At 42.6% G+C, this 16,009-nt stretch overlaps 1 protein-coding gene across 1 annotated transcript in view; it reads left to right on the top strand.

Moving 5' to 3' along the window:
* ARFGEF1 (ADP ribosylation factor guanine nucleotide exchange factor 1) overlaps window positions 1–16,009 on the top strand; it is a 382,919-nt gene that overhangs the window by 26,591 nt on the left and 340,319 nt on the right. Inside the window, exon 3 of the mRNA XM_033933351.1 lies at window positions 10,097–10,253. Coding sequence (XP_033789242.1) covers window positions 10,097–10,253 — 157 coding nt within the window. The remainder of the gene's footprint in view (window positions 1–10,096; window positions 10,254–16,009) is intronic.

Below are 16,009 nucleotides of genomic sequence, written 5' to 3' on the forward strand. Positions count from 1 at the left end.
TAGCATGCAAGGGATTCTCAAAAGTGGTCGTTTCTATTCTTCTCAGAGCTTAAAGGCCTACAACAGTCTCTGCTTATGGTGAGGCATGGGAAACTTTCCAGCATTGGTGCACTATAGAGAAGGCGGAGCCTTTTTCTGCTCCGATCTCAGTGGCTTTAGCCTTCCTTCATTCTAGCCTTGACAAGTGGCTTACAGTGACATTCCTCAGAGTCCAAGTGATGAGACTCTCCCATTTCAAGGCTCAAGAACGTAAGGCTTTGTTGGCATCTCATCCGGACATAGCCAGATTCCTAAAGGGGCTTGAATTTTTTTGCCTCCTTGGCTATTTTCTCCTCGTAGTCTCTTTTGGCTCCTCTTACCACCTTAAGGCACCTGCTTTGATGTTTATGCTTTTTCCAGTTTTCATCCGTTTTAGACCTTTTCTATTTCTTAAACGAAGTCTTCTTGTCTCTGATCGCTTCCTTCACTGCTACAGTGAGCCATGCCGGTTTCTTGTTCTTTTTCCTCTTGGATCCCTTGTTGATACACGGTATATATAGATTTTGCGTCTCGGTGATTGTGTCCTTAAAAAGGCACCATGCTTGCTCTAGCATTTTTACAGTGCTTATCTTCTTCTTCTTCTTAATCTTCTTCCCCACCATGAGTCTCATTCCTTCGTAATTCCGTTTTCAGAAGTTCAGTGAAAACATTTTAAGAATGTTTTTATGCCAGTGTTTGGAATCACAAGCTATAATATTTATTTTGAACTTGAAATCCTCTAAGGCAGTGGTTCTCAACCCTGTCCTGGAGGACCACTAGGCCAGTCGGGTTTTCAGGCTAGCCCTAATGAATATGCATGAGAGAGATTTACATATAATGGAGGTGACAGGCATGCAAATCTGCTCCATGCATATTCATTAGGGCTATCCTGAAAACCCGATTGGCTTGGTGGTCCTCCAGGACAAGGTTGGGAACCACTGCTCTAAGGCTTTTTCCTCCTGTTTTAATGGTGGTTCGCCTGTCTTACTATAAAAATGCATTTCTGTTTAGAGCTAGTGGCATGTATATGCTGGTGTATACCGTATTTTCACGCATATAACGCGCACATGTGTACAACGCGCACAAGGGTATAGCGCACGGGAACAAGGAATTTATGTAAGAAAATTTTGGTATAGCGCGCCCATGCATATACCGCGCATGCTCCTCATTGAACTTTCATAATCCATGCCAGCGTTTAAGTCCTATTTATCTAACTGTTGCTTCGTATGCAAAATGACTTCACAAGAAATATTAGCTGAGCTATTTTAACTATCAGCAAATGCCGCCAGCAGGGAAATTACCAATGAAGTAATTTTGTTTCTCAGGTTTTCTATTGTAATGCCTATTCTATTGTGATGCAGTGTTTTGTAATGTATTGTAATGCCTATTCTATTGTGAGCGCATTATACAATTGTTTTCTGTCTTGCTGGCGCCCTCCTCCATCTTCCTGCATCGTTCGCTGAAAGCCGCGGGCAGCGGATCCTATGTGCCTCTTGCGGCTGACCCAGAAGTGTTCCTCTGATGTCACGACGTCAGAGGGAACGCTTCCCAGCCGCAGGAGGCGCATGGAAGCCGCTGCTGCGGCTTTCAGCGAACTCTGCAGGAAGATGGAGGAGGGCGCCAGCAAGACAGAAAACAATTGTATAACGCGCTCTAATATATGACGCGCATGGTTATGCGTGGTTTGTAAAATCTTGTATAACGCGCACGTTATAAGCGTGAAAATACGGTATATAGATAACATCAATATAGATATATGCTTTGTCCCATATGTCTTAAGTTAAACATAATCAATCAATGGGGAAAACAAATAATTGGCAAAATATTAGTGATCAGAAATAATGATGTACCACAGTAGAAAAAGTCACTCCTCTTAAGGAATTCAAAAATGGTCATTTTTCTCAATGGAAGAGAGTAAACAGTGGAGTGCCACAGGGGTCTGTACTGGGACCGGTGCTATTTAACTTATTTATAAATGATCTGGAAATTGGAACGACAAGTGAGGTGATTAAATTTGCAGATGACACTAAACTTTTCAAAGTTGTTAACACGCAAGCGGATTGTGAAAAATTCCTGGTGGACCTTAGGAAATTGGAAGACTGGGCGTCCAAATGGCAGATGAAATTTAATGTGGACAAATGCATAGTGGTGCACATTGGGAAGAATAACCTGGATCACAGTTACCGGATGCTAGGGTCCACCTTGGGGGTTAGCACCCAAGAAAAGGATCTGGGTATCATTGTAGGCAATACGATGAAACCTTCCACCCAATGTGTGGCGGTGGCCAAAAAAGCAATCAGGATGTTGGGAATTATTCAAAAAGGGATGGTTAACAAGACTAAGAATGTCATATACCCCTGTATTGCTTCATGGTGCGACCTCATTTGGAGTATTGCATTTAATTCTGGTCTCCTTAACTCAAGAAAGATATAGTGGCACTAGAAAAGGTTCAAAGAAGAGCGACCAAGATGGTAAAGGGGATGGAACTCCTTTCATATGAGGAAAACTAAAACGGTTAGGGCTCTTCAGCTTGGAAAAGAGATGGCTGAGGGGGGGGGGGGGGTTATGATTGAAGTCTACAAAATCCTGAGTGGAGTAGAACGGGTACAAGTGGATTGATTTTTCGCTCTGTCAAAAATTACAAAGACTAAGGGACAATTGATGAAGTTACACGGAAATACTTTTAAAACCAATAGGAGGAAATTTTTTTCACTCGGAGAATAGTTAAGCTCTGGAACACTTTGCCAGAGGATGTGGTAAGAGCGGATAGCGTAGCTGGTTTTAAGAAAGGTTTGGACAAGTTCCTGAAGGAAAAATCCACATTATTGAGAAAGACACAGAGGAAGCCACTGCTTGCCCTGGATCGGTAGCATGGAATATTGCTATACCTTGGGTTTTGGCCAGGTTCTAGTGACCTGGATTGGCCATTGTGAGAATGATTACTGGGTTACTGGGCTTGATGGACCATTGGTCTGACCCATTAAGGCTATTCTTATGTTCATAATAATAATTCTTTATATTTGAAAGAAGAATTTTTATATAAAAAAATATGATCAGAGACTTGATGGCAAAAATAAGGCGCGAACCCCAAGAATATTGCCTCACCACCTAGTCATTGCATATGTTTAAGAACATAAGAACATAAGAAATGCCTGCACCGGATCAGACCCGGGGTCCATCTAGTCCGGCGTTCCGCGCACGCGGAGGCCCAGCCAGGCACACCCTGGCGAATACAATGTCACTCGTATCCCTCAATGTCTTCTGCAAGAAGATGTGCGTCCAATTTTCCCTTAAATCCTAGAACGGTGGTTTCCTCCACCAGCTCTTTCGGGAGAGAGTTCCAGGCGTTCACCACTCGCTGTGTGAAGCAGAACTTTCTGACGTTTGTCTTGGCCGTGTCCCCTCTCAGCTTCAGGCCATGACCTCTGGTCCGAGACTGGGTTACATTTGCCAATGTGAATAACGCTGTTTCTTGCTCACCATCCTTTCCCCCTGTTGGTGAGTGAGCTTGCTCCATTATGTCAATTCCTTTTAGCAATTTAAAAGTCTCTATCAGATCCCCTCTCAGTCTTCTCTTCTCAAGGGTGAATAGTCCCAGTTTTCTGAGGCGATCTTTGTAGCTCAAGTTCTCCATACCTTTTACTAGCTTCGTCGCTCTCCTCTGCACCCTCTCCAGTAGTGTTATATCATTCTTCAGGTATGGAGACCAGTGTTGGACACAGTATTCCAGGTGTGGTCTGACCATTGCTCTATAAAGCGGCATTATGACCTCCCTTGATCTACTCGTGATTCCTTTCTTTATCATGCCTAACATCCTGTTAGCTTTCTTTGCCGCCGCTGCACATTGAGCCGATTGCTTCAGGGTTCTATCTATCAGTACTCCCAGGTCTTTTTCTTGATCGCTCTTCCCCAATGTTATACCTAACAGTTTGTACCCATGCTCCTTGTTTTTACTGCCCAGGTGCATCACTTTGCATTTTTCTACATTAAAACTCATCTGCCAATTTTCTGCCCATCTCTCAAGTTGCTTCAAATCTCTCTGGAGTTCTTCGCTGTCTTTTTGTGACCTGATTGCTCGGCATAGTTTTGTGTCATCTGCAAACTTGATGATAGCACTGGTCGTTTCTTCTTCCAGGTCATTTACGAAGATATTGAATAAGATAGGCCCAAGAACTGAGCCCTGAGGCACACCGCTAGTTACTTTCTTCCAGTCTGAGTACTTCCCATTTATGCCCACTCTTTGTCTTCTGTTTTCTAGCCATTTTCCTATCCATCTCAGTATATCCCCTTCTATTCCATGACTTTGTAGTTTCTTGAGAAGTCTCGCATGAGGTACTTTGTCGAACGCTTTCTGGAAGTCCAAGTATATTATGTCAACCGGTTCTCCGCTATCGACTTGTTTGTTCACTCCCTCGAAAAACTGAAGTAAGTTTGTCAAGCATGACTTCCCTTTCATGAAGCCATGCTGACTACCTCTCAGCAGGTCATGGTTATCCAGGTGCTGTACAATGCTGTCTTTAATCAGAGCCTCAACCATTTTCCCAGGGACCGATGTGAGACTCACTGGTCTATAGTTTCCTGGTTCTCCCCTTGATCCTTTTTTGAAGATTGGTATTACATTCGCTATCTTCCAGTCTTCTGGTATCTGTCCGGTTATAACTGACAAGTTAGCGAGGGTTTGCAGTAGTTCTCCGATTTCCACCTTTAGTTCTTTTAATACTCTCGGGTGAATTCCGTCTGGGCCAGGGGATTTGTCACTTTTTAGTTTGTCAATCTGATAGTATACCTGGTCCAGATCCACCTTCACTGTGGTGAGGCTCTCCTCTATTTCCCCCTTGAATACTTTCACTGTTTCGGGTATCGATGTGGTGTCTTCCTTGGTAAAGACAGAAGCAAAGAAGGAATTTAATCTGTCTGCAATCTGTTTGTCCTCTTTGATGTATCCTTTTCTTCCTTGGTCGTCGAGAGGGCCCACTGTCTCCTTTGCAGGTTTTTTCCCTTTAACATATCTAAAAAATGGTTTGAAGTTTTTGGCCTCTTGGGCTATCTTTTCCTCATAGGCCCTTTTGGCTTCTCTCACAGCCTTGTGGCACTTCTTCTGGTCGTCTTTATGACTGTTCCAAGCCTCAGTTGTTTTCTCGCGCTTCCATTTTTTGAACGAGTCTTTCTTTTCCCTAACTGCATCCTTCACCTCTTTGGTTAGCCAAGCTGGTTCTCTTTTGGCTTTAGTTTTCCTTCCTTTGGCTATCTGCGGGATGTATAGATTCTGTGCTTCGGTGATAGTTTTTTTTAGTAAGGACCATGCTTGTTCTACCGTTTCGATTTTGGATATCCTTTTCTTGATCCGTTTTCTTACCATGGCTCTCATGTTATCGTATCTTCCTTTTTTAAAGTTGAAGGTCTTGGTTAGGGTCTTAGTTCGCTTCCCCTTCCCGATGTCGAGTTTAAAGTAGATCATACTTTAAATAGTGTTGAAAAACATTTTCTTTGCTGCGTCACACAGTCAACTTATTTCATACTATTCATATGCACAAGTAGCATAGCTCTTATCTTGTCAAAGGTTCCAACGTGGCCCATTTCGTTCCTGCGTCAGATTTGTGGTGAAAATCTTTGCCTTTGAATTGCTCTTAAATCCAAGCAGAGACTGAGCCACCTTTACAGCTCATTCAAGTTTTCATTTCGGTTCCCCGACGCAGGATTGATGTTTTTTCATGTGCAGGAAATGTCAACCAGCTAAGCAAAACCTAAAATGAGCATAACTTCTAGAAAATGAATTGCCAGTTCATTTGACAGTAAAACAGAACAAGAATGGGTTGTCACTACAAGATGATTCTCACCACAGCGACAACCTATTCTTTTTCCTTTAAAACAGCCACTGAATATTTGTTGGGCTCCACTTTATTTTTTCTATGAAAACAGAATACTTGGGACCCCTGAGGAGGATGTTTTAATCGAAACACGGACCATATTGGGTCCCCCTTTTTTTCCAAAGCAAAGAAGAACATAAGAATAGCCTTACTGGGTCTGACCAATGGTCCATCAAGCTCAATAGCCCGTTCTCACAGTGTCCAATCCAGGTCACGAGTAGAGAATGACACAGGTAAAAAATTTATCACTGTTCCCGCTCCGTCCTTGTGAGCTTGGTCCCCATCCCTGCGAGCTTGGTCCCTGTCCCCGCCCTGAAAACTGTCAGATCCCATCTGCACAAGCCTCGAATAGTTAAGATTTTATACAGAACTTATTTTATTAAAATATAAAAAGAGACAATATTCTGTATAATTGACATTTTAAAAACACAAATAATACAGAGCAAGGATCAACAAAACCCCTGTCTCCCCTCCCCTTCACTAATATCCCTTCCACTATCGAATAAGCCAAATTACTACAGAATGCTACACAGAAACATCATGCTAGCAGAATACTGCAGTCGTACATGACAGGAATAGTGTTATGGAAGTGCAACTAGGGCAACTGCTCCCCGGTCAGAGAGAGAGCCCTAAGCCAGCTGGAAGCTAAAGAAGCACAGCTTGGGCTTTGCGGTCCCCAGTTATGTCTAATACATATTTCAAATCTGAAATATTCTAATCACAAAATATAAAATAAATTAATTTTTTTTTCTACTTTTTGTTGTCTGGTAATTTTATTCTTCAAATCACATTGGTCTCAAGCTTTGGTTTTGGATTCCTTCTGTCTTCATCGTAGCATGGCTGGCTCCTGAAGGAAAAATAGGCGCAAGAGGAGCTGTGGAGGAGATGCCGAGTCTGACACAGGCACAATTTTTTTACCACAGAAGCAAGACTTTTCACCGCTCCCGCGGGGTGGTGAAAGGTCTTGTCCCCATTCCCACGGGGCGGTGAAATGTCTTGTTCCCATTCCTTCGGTAAACCAGTTGCAAATGTCTCCATTCCTGCGGATTTACTGTGGTGACCATGATTTATTGCGTTAAACGGTCCCCGTGTCATTCTCTAGTCACTAGTACCTGGCCGAAACCCAAGGAGTAGCAACATTCCATGCTACCAATCCAGGGCAAGCAATAGCTTCCCCCCTGTCTTTCTCAATAACAGACTATGGACTTTTCCTCCAAGAACTTTTCCAAACCTTTCTTAAAACCAGCTATGCTATCCGCTCTTACCACAACCTCTGGCAATGCGTTCCAGAGATTAACTATTTTCTGAGCAAAATTTTTTTCCTCCTATTGATTTTAAATGTGTTTCCCTGTAACTTCATTGAGTGTCCCCTAGTCTTTGTAATTTTTGAGTGAAAAATCGATTGTTGATTATTATCACGCAACATTTTATTGACTAAATAAAGTGCCTGCATCGAGTACATCTGTTCTGGAGTTCCTATTTTTGTTCCTTGTTCGATATTCACTGCAGACTTGTTGGATTCCCTTTTCTGTTGTTGACTTCAGTTTATTTGACTAACAGTTACATTTATTAGTCAACAGTTTACATAAATGTTCCCCACAGATTTTGAATTAGTGTTTTCAAATTCTGATCCTTATTAGTATCGTACATACTTGAATATAAATTGAGGTAACCTATTTCCCAAAAAAAGGGGGAAAAAGGTTGATTTGAATATAAGCAAGCGTCCTAACCTTAGTTTCTCCAGACATTTCTTACAGGCTCAGAACTTGTGACAAAAATGGACCATTTCATAAAGCACTCAATTCTCTTTTAAACCAATTCAAACTCTATTAAAAAGGTAGATTTCATGTAGGAGAGAAGTTTAATACATAATATACAACTACAAATTTAGAAAAACTCACCTTACCTTTTAACTGGTTTGCAACCACCCAGACATGCCTCACTACTCGACCGGCATTGCATTTAACCTGTGCTGAACAAGCTACAAGCGATCTTCCCTGTAAGGCCGATATGGGGCCTTGAGGGTCTGCGCATGGTCAAGGCCTGCCAGCTCCCACTGGATTTACAATTCTCGAAGATTCTTGGAGCTGGTGGGAGACGGCATACCTTGAGCATGGTTAGATACTTATAAGAATAGTTTTACTGGGTCGGACAAATGGTCCATCAATCCCACGGTGGCCAATCCAGGTTACTAGTAGCTGCCCAAAACCCAAAGAGTAGCAACATTTCATGCTACCCAATCCAAGTCAAGCAGTGGTTTCCCCCATGTCTTTCTCAATAATAGACTATGGACTTTTCCTCCAGTAAATTGTCCCAACCTTTCTTAAAACCAGCTATTCTATCTGTTCTTACCATAACCTCTGGCAATGCGTTCCAGAGCTTTATTCTCTGAGTGAAAAAATATTTCCTCCTATTTAAAAGTATTTCCCTGTAACTTCGAGCGTCCTCTAGTCTTTATAATTTTTGACAAGAGTGAATAATCATCCACTTGTACCCGTTCTACTCCACCCAGGATTTTGTAGACTTCAATCATATTTCCCATCAGCCTTCTCTTTTCCAAGCTGAAGAGCTAATACAGCTAACCTTTTTAGTCTTTCCTTATACGAGAGGAGTTCCATCCCCTTTATTATCTTAGTCACTCTTTGACCCTTTTCTAGTGCTGCTATATCTTTCTTGAGATAAGGAGACCAGAATTAAATACAATACTCCAGATACAGAAGCATTATATCATTCTTAGTCTTATTAACCATCCCTTTTTTTATCATTTCTAGCATCTTGTTTGCGTTTTTGGCTGCCGCTGTACATTGGGCAGAAGGTTTCATCAAATTGCTTACTATGATACCCAGATCTTTTTCTTGGGCAGAACCCCCAAGGTAGTCCTTAGCACCCAGTAACTGTGATTTGGGTTATTCTTCCCAATGTGTATCACTTTGCATTTGTCCACATTAAATTTCATCTGCCACTCAAAGCCCCACAGCTGCCCTACACGGAGGATCGCTGGTTGCTTGTTCAAGGGGTAAGAGTACTGGTAATGCTGGTCGAGAAGTGGGGGATGTCCAGATGTCTTGACAGCAGTGCTGGTAATTTTGGGTAGAAAAGAGAGAGGACAGCAGGGTGTTAATGCTCGATGGGAGGAGGACAGCAGTGCACCATTATTCACTGGGGAAGAGGAGGGACAGCAGCATGCTGTTCAACAGGGGGGGAATGCGAATATGGAGACTCCCTTTTTTGGGCCAAAAGTCTCTGTTTATATTCGCGTATATACAGTATATACCTTTGTAACCAGAGAAATCAACTGGTTTACAATATAGGTATTAGCTTCTGAGAGTCAAGACTTTGTTACAAGGTCATCAAAACCTGCTTGTGCAAATAAATCAAAATAATGTTTTATTTTTTCAAATAGACTTAGCCTTAACTAGTTTGTCTAAGATCTCTTCTAATAAACTAAAATTCCTCCCACATACCACAAATTTCCAGAGAATTCTGTCCTGGAACCATCCTGGCCTTAATGATACCAAGATTTTGACTGTCTGTCTCCTATTTACTCCTTCAAAGTTTTTTTATGGTTTGATAGATCAATTTTCAAGGGTAATAGCAAGACAGCATCCCTCAATTAAGAGATTACCTGATGCCCAAATTCCCAAAGCATAGTTAAAAAAAAAATAGCCCGGAAATCATTGTTTGATGTCTGGTAGTTACATTAAGAGGCACATAAAAATTGCAGGAATGTCACCTTAAAAGCTAAGGATTAGCCAGTAATGATTGAGCTGAGGAGTATTGAGCTCACCTGGTTGGATAAAGTGCTTTAGTAAATCTCTGATTAATGTAGAAACTGTTATATTGGCTTCTTGGAATATTTGAGTTCTGATATGTGGTTCTGTGTATTTTATCTACAAGAATATAAAATTGAATATATATTTGTGATCTGTTTTTTGGGGTTTGTTTTTTTTCCAAATGAACAGGCTGTCACTGGAGATCTTGCTGCAGAAGGGCAAAGGCAATGATTAATTTTTTGTTGTTGTTGTTGCCATTTGTGTTCTCATGGTGCTAGTCTTGAATTATGGGTTAATATATCTTTGCAAATTTGCATTGTTATAAAGACCTCATTTACATTGTTTAGAAATTGGAAACTTAAAAATACATGCAGTGAGTAAAATGTGAACAAGAATACAGAAGTTAGATGTCCTAATCAGAAATTTAATTTTATTCAGCCTCCCTCATGAAGATGGCAAGCCTGGGTCTAGCACTCTTCCACCAGTAAAATCAAAGACCAGCTTTATTGAAGCAGACAAGTACTTCTTACCATTTGAGCTGGCATGTCAATCCAGATGTCCCAGGATTGTTAGTACCTCTCTGGATTGCTTACAGGTCTGTATTAGCTCTGTAGTACTTAATCACAATTTGGTCCCTCTGTCAAATATTGTTAATAAATCATCTCATGGATAAGTTCGAAAATATATTTTTCTGCTCAAGATATTGTCTGATATGTTTGTTTGCCATACTCTGCTCTTAAGCAATTCTAAATCTGATCCACTGTCAGTGACATGAGTCCAGGAGCTGAATGGGTTTCTGGGAATATTTAGACATCAGTGAGTTGGTGATCTTCCCCACTGTTGAGCATCGATAGTGTTCATCAGCCACTGATGCTGGCATTATGAATGTTAGCCTTCAGATTTCTCTGAAATTGAGGACTTCACTGGTTTGCACCTCAGATCCCTCACCTCCACAGCAAGAGAGTGTCTCTCCCAGATTACCTTTTTTTCACTAAGTTTGTAAGGAAGAGCCCACTTTCCTTAGCAGCAGTAGCAGATGAATCCAGAGACCAATGGGGATAGTACACATCTACCAGCAGGCGGAGATAGATAAACATTAACAGGTGGTCCTATTGGCTGGCACTCCTCCTGTATCTTCAGTATGCTCTATCTCCCAGCAGGTGATAGTCGCTATTCAACTAGCTCCTGAATTCTGGCTGTGACTGGATAGTTATTTTCTCCTGTTGAGGTTTCTCTTCAGTGAGACAGGGGTGTCCGGCTGAATGGTACCGGCTTTAGGGGTTACACCTGGGCCCCCCCAGGTCCCTGCCTCACCATCCCTCCAATTGCTAGAGGGTCCGACTGGGTCTCGATTTTTTTTCTTCTTTCCCTTCTCTGTTTAAAAAAAAACATTCTGCCCTGTTATTGCTGCACAACCAGCTCTTACTGGCTTCAACCGGCCCTAACAACAAGCTTGTGAGTATGTATGTGTTTTTTTTTACTACTGTTTGAACTTCAGGTTCTGTTTGGGAGTCTTAGTACTGTGGGTTTGGTATGTTTAAGGAATGGATATTTTATTGAGGCTAAGTTTTATGACTAGAAATCTGTTGAGGGAGCCGGGACTTTCCTGCCCTTTGCATGCACGCGCTTGGTTTCCTTGTTGGTTATAGCACGGTAGTAGCGGTGTGATTTCATGCTCGCACTTGTTCTGCTCATTGGATTTCAGTGCAGCAGTAGTAGTCCTGTTTATTCTGAGGCTCTCTTTCATCGGTGTTAGTCGCGGCCATGTGCAGCTGATTGTGCAGGTGCCGGTTTATAGCAGCGCGCATGAGATGGGACATGTTTTTTCCGGCGCTGTGGGAAGCATTGCACCGTTCTTCTAGTTATTCCCCGAGTCTGATTTTCTTTCTATGTAGGCCGCGGCAGAGTAAATTTTGCAGGGCTTGAATGGGTAAGAAAGAAAGGAAAAGAGAAAATTCATGCATAGTAAAAATGTATACATAAATATAAAAATATTTGAATTTAAACACCTATATTTAAATACAAATATTTTTATATTTATGTATACATTTTTACTATGCATGAATTTTCTCTTTTCCTTTCTTTCTTACCCATTTTTTTCTTTCCACACATCTATAATTCTTTTTCCTAAACACCTATCTTAAATATAAGTAGGATTATCAAAACATACAATATTCATATATAGCACTTTTATTATCTTAATTTTTATATGGTTGTTTTAATATTGTATTTGTACCTATTAGGACCCCTGATGAAGGTTGTCCGAAACACGGACCGTGTTGGGTCCCCCGTCTGGTAAAAGGTTTTTAGTTAAGATTTATTTGTCAAAATAAAATTTGCCTGCACCGTGTACAAGTCTGCAGTTTTGGTTTGTTTGCTCTGGTCTGTTTTTTCACTGCAGACGAAGTTGGACCTCTGGTTCTTTTGTTGTTGTGTTCCTGCTGTATTCACTTGAAGGAAGCTGATAGTTTAATCAGACTCTGGGGTTAGCACTCAAGGGGATTACCAGAGAGACTCTGACCTGTGCTAGGTCACCTAGTCTTGGTTTGTCTCCGGACTGGGCCGACATACGGCAAATCACAGCACAGTGAGATCAGCAGGAAAATAGTGCCCTGTATTTCACACGGATATCTCATTGTCTCTCTTGGGGTCCCTGCAGATTGAGCCTTTGTCTGTTGGTAACTGCCAATGTTTCTATGTCCTCTTTATTTGGGTCTCTGTACTGCGCTGCATGTGTCTAGTAGTGGCATAGTTTGGGCTGTCTCGGGCATAATGACACTTTGCATCTTCCTGTGGCCAGGACTCTCTTTCTCTATTTCTTAGGGGGCCTGGACTTCAGATTTCCATGCTTATCACGCTGGTTTCTCCTGTTGCCATTTTCTCATGGCACATGCTAGACGGACCCCCCTGACCAGACAGGAAGGGCTGTACAGCTCCTTCTAACCAGGAGCCAGCTGCCTATTCTATCAAACCCGCAGAGGAGCAAGTGCTATGTAGCTGTTAGCCTCATCCCTGAAGCTCTCATTAGCGATGTGAGCTTTGTCTGATACTTGTTAGGATGCTGTTGTTTTCCACGGGGAGGTAGATGCAGCATCTTGATTGCGTCTAGTACGTATTCACTTTAAAGAACATATGTATTTCGCTCACGTTGCATGGAGTTAGTACTGTTTTCATGGTTCCAGTATACTCCTCTTTACATTGTGAATCTTTATTTTTTTTCCTAGGAGAGTTTCTTTCTTCTTACAGATCCTACAGTTCTCGTCCTGCCATTCCCTGATCTACTGCACTTCATTCTGAGGGGATCTTGACTTCTTCCAATGACTCTTCAGGCTTTCTCACGAGGGGGAAGATGCTATAATGTCGGGTCAGGGGGCTGTGAACATTTTTCAGGATGCTTGCAACTTTGCATCCTCCTCAGGTTTCTGGTTTGTACTTGGAGTCTCTATGTTTTGTGTTTCCCTTTTAAGTGTTACTGGTCCTCAGGGCAGTTCATGTAGTTCTTCAGGAACTAAGGGACGTTGTTCCACTTACTGCATGGTGCCCAAGATGGGCGCATTGGGCATGCTGGATCCCATTCTGCTGAATTAGTTTCTCAGGGTTACACATTTCTGCAGAAAAACTGGGAGAATATTTACATTTTCACTATGGACTCCGAATCTGCACTAGGTTTGCTTGCCTCTCTTGGAGCAGCGCTTTCGGTTTTGGCACATGCCATTTCGCCTACCCAAGGCTTCACGAACATTTTTGAAAATGTGGGCAGTGGTACCTTTTGGCACTACCAGGCGATTCACCTCCTTTCTTCTTGACTGACTACTTGATTCGGATGTCTTCCAGTCGGGCCATTTGACTGACACGAAAAGGGTAGTTTCTTTTCCTCAGTTCTTTGGACGTGAATCTTTGAATTTGCACAGCGCTCTTTTCTCCTATACTATATATAGGTATATTGGGGAGATGTTTTTATTCATATAGGAGAGAAATGTGTTTCTTCCCAGAGACTAGGGCGATGGGTCTCAGGTTTGCATTCTTCTTTGGTCACCATGACCAAGAGTATGGGATTCTGTACAGGTTCTAGGATCCATGTTGCTGACTCCACTGGGAACTTCAGCTTGCTTTCCCATTATAATGCTACAGTGGTCGCTTTTGTTCTGGTGGTTCCCTGTATCTCAGGGCTCCAATTATTTGGTAGGCTCCTCAAGCATCGCTCTGTATGATTTGGTGGCTCAGCGAGATTTCTCTTTTCAAAGGCATGCCTCGGTCTTTTCTGGACTAGCTCATGGTCACCAAACATCTCGGGCTGTCGGGTTGGGGGGCTTAGTGCCTTCCATCCTCAGCTCCAGGAGTCTGGTCTTAAGAGGTGACTCAGTACTTGTTCATTCTTCTACTCTGGAGCATGGTCAGGCTACCGTTTCTGGAGCTTCAGACCATTCTTCTGGAATGATGCTGAAGGTCTTTTCAGTCAGTATTATGATGGGGATATTTCTCTACAGCCTGGGCAGTAGGTGATGTACTCTGTTGGCGGGTAAAGTTGTGGTTCTACTTCAATGGGTGGATCCTCATCTTCCTCTTCTGTTGGCAGATCATTTTACGGGTCAGGAACAGAGTTTGGAAAGACTTTCTCTCCGCGAAATCTGAGCATGGCCCATTTATTGTTTGTTACAGCGCTGTGTATGCTCTAGAAAGTGTAAATGTTAGTAATAGTGAAATCTTCTACATCCTGGATATTGAGAATTTTGGCTCAGGCGTTCCAGCTCTTTGTATGGAAGTGAGATCTCCTGGAACTAGACCTCATGGCCTTGTCTCGAAATTCTAAGCTTCATAGCTTCTTCGGTGGGCACAGGGAGTGGGAGTCAGAGGGGGTAGCAGCATGGCTTCTTTCTCGCCTCTAGTTTCTCTTTTTTCAGTGTTTTCCCCTAGCTGTTGATGGCTTGGATTTGCCATCTCAAGCTCGCTTTCAGGGCATAGTATTTGTAGAATCTCTGGATTGGCAGCGCCATCCTTGCTATGCGGATCTGATGAGTCTTTCGACAGCCGGACTGTTGAGTTCCTGGTATCTCCGGATTTGCTCACCTAGGGTCTGATTAACATGGATATTTGTACTACTTTGGTAATACTTTGGTATTATGACCTAGCTTTTGAAAAGTCATGGCTGACGTGTAAGGGTTATGCGAAGCAGGTTGTTTCTTCTCTTATCCAGGCGATACAGACATCTTTACCTGTGGCTTCTGCTTCCTTTTGGAGGTTTTTCCTTTCTTGGGTACTTCTCAACATTTGCACCCTTCCAGAGTTCTTTTTTGGCACAAGTGTATTGCCAAGGGCTTAGCGTTCAATTCCCTTCAGCTTCAAGTGCCATTCTTAGCTTGTTACAAGGGATATGTATCTTGCTCTTCGCTTACTTCTCAGCTTCATGTAGTTCAGTTCCTAAACAGAGTACGGTATATTTGTACACCTCATAGAAAGCTCTGTCCGGAGTACAGTCTTAAGGTACTTCTTCGCAGTTTACCGAAGGCTTCATTTCTTCCTTGTCTTTTGAGACTCTAAAAGGCTGTGCCATTAAACACGGGGTTTCTTTTGGCCATGGCTTCAGCTCGGCGGTTATCTGAGTTGCAGGCCTTGTTCGGCGGGGATTCCTATTTCTGATTTACAAAATCTGGGGTGTCAGTTCGGACGGTACCACAATTTCTTTCTAAGGAGGTGTCATCCTTTCTTTTATGACACTCTCACTTTTCCTTCCTTCTTCTTGGGAGGAGAAATGGGGAGACATGCTTTTATTCAGTGCATTTTTTGAAAGTGCATAGCGTTCTCCGCGAGCTAGGTTTCTAATGACTTTTAGTTGTTTAGATCACCTTTTTGTATTCTTCAAGGGATGCCTCAAACGTATGGCGGCATCCAAAGCCTCCATTGCTCGATGGGTCCAGGAGGACATTCTTTACGCTTGCTTGATGGCAGGGAAGCGGTTGGCGGAAGAACTTCATGACCATTCCGCCAGAGCGATGGCTACTTCTTGGACTCGGTCCAGAGGTTTTTCCTTGGAGGAGTTTTGTCTCGCGGCTACTTGGTCTTCAGAGAGTGCTTTATCTCAGCATTACCGGTTGGATATGGGGGCACATGCGGTGGATGCGTTTAGTGCTTCGGTTGTTGCGGAGGCGGTGTTTGCTTCCCATCCAGATTGAGGATTGCTTTACTACATCCCATTGGTCTCTGGATTCATCTGCTGCTGTTGTTAAGGAAGGAAAAATTATGTTCTTACCTGTTAATTTTCTTTCCTTTAGACCAGTGGTTCCCAACCCTGTCCTGGAGGAACACCAGGCCAATTGGGTTTTCAGGCTAGCCCTAATGAATATGCATGAAGCA

This window comes from Geotrypetes seraphini, chromosome 2 (genome assembly GCF_902459505.1).
Source record: "Geotrypetes seraphini chromosome 2, aGeoSer1.1, whole genome shotgun sequence".
NCBI classification, from domain to species: domain Eukaryota; kingdom Metazoa; phylum Chordata; class Amphibia; order Gymnophiona; family Dermophiidae; genus Geotrypetes; species Geotrypetes seraphini.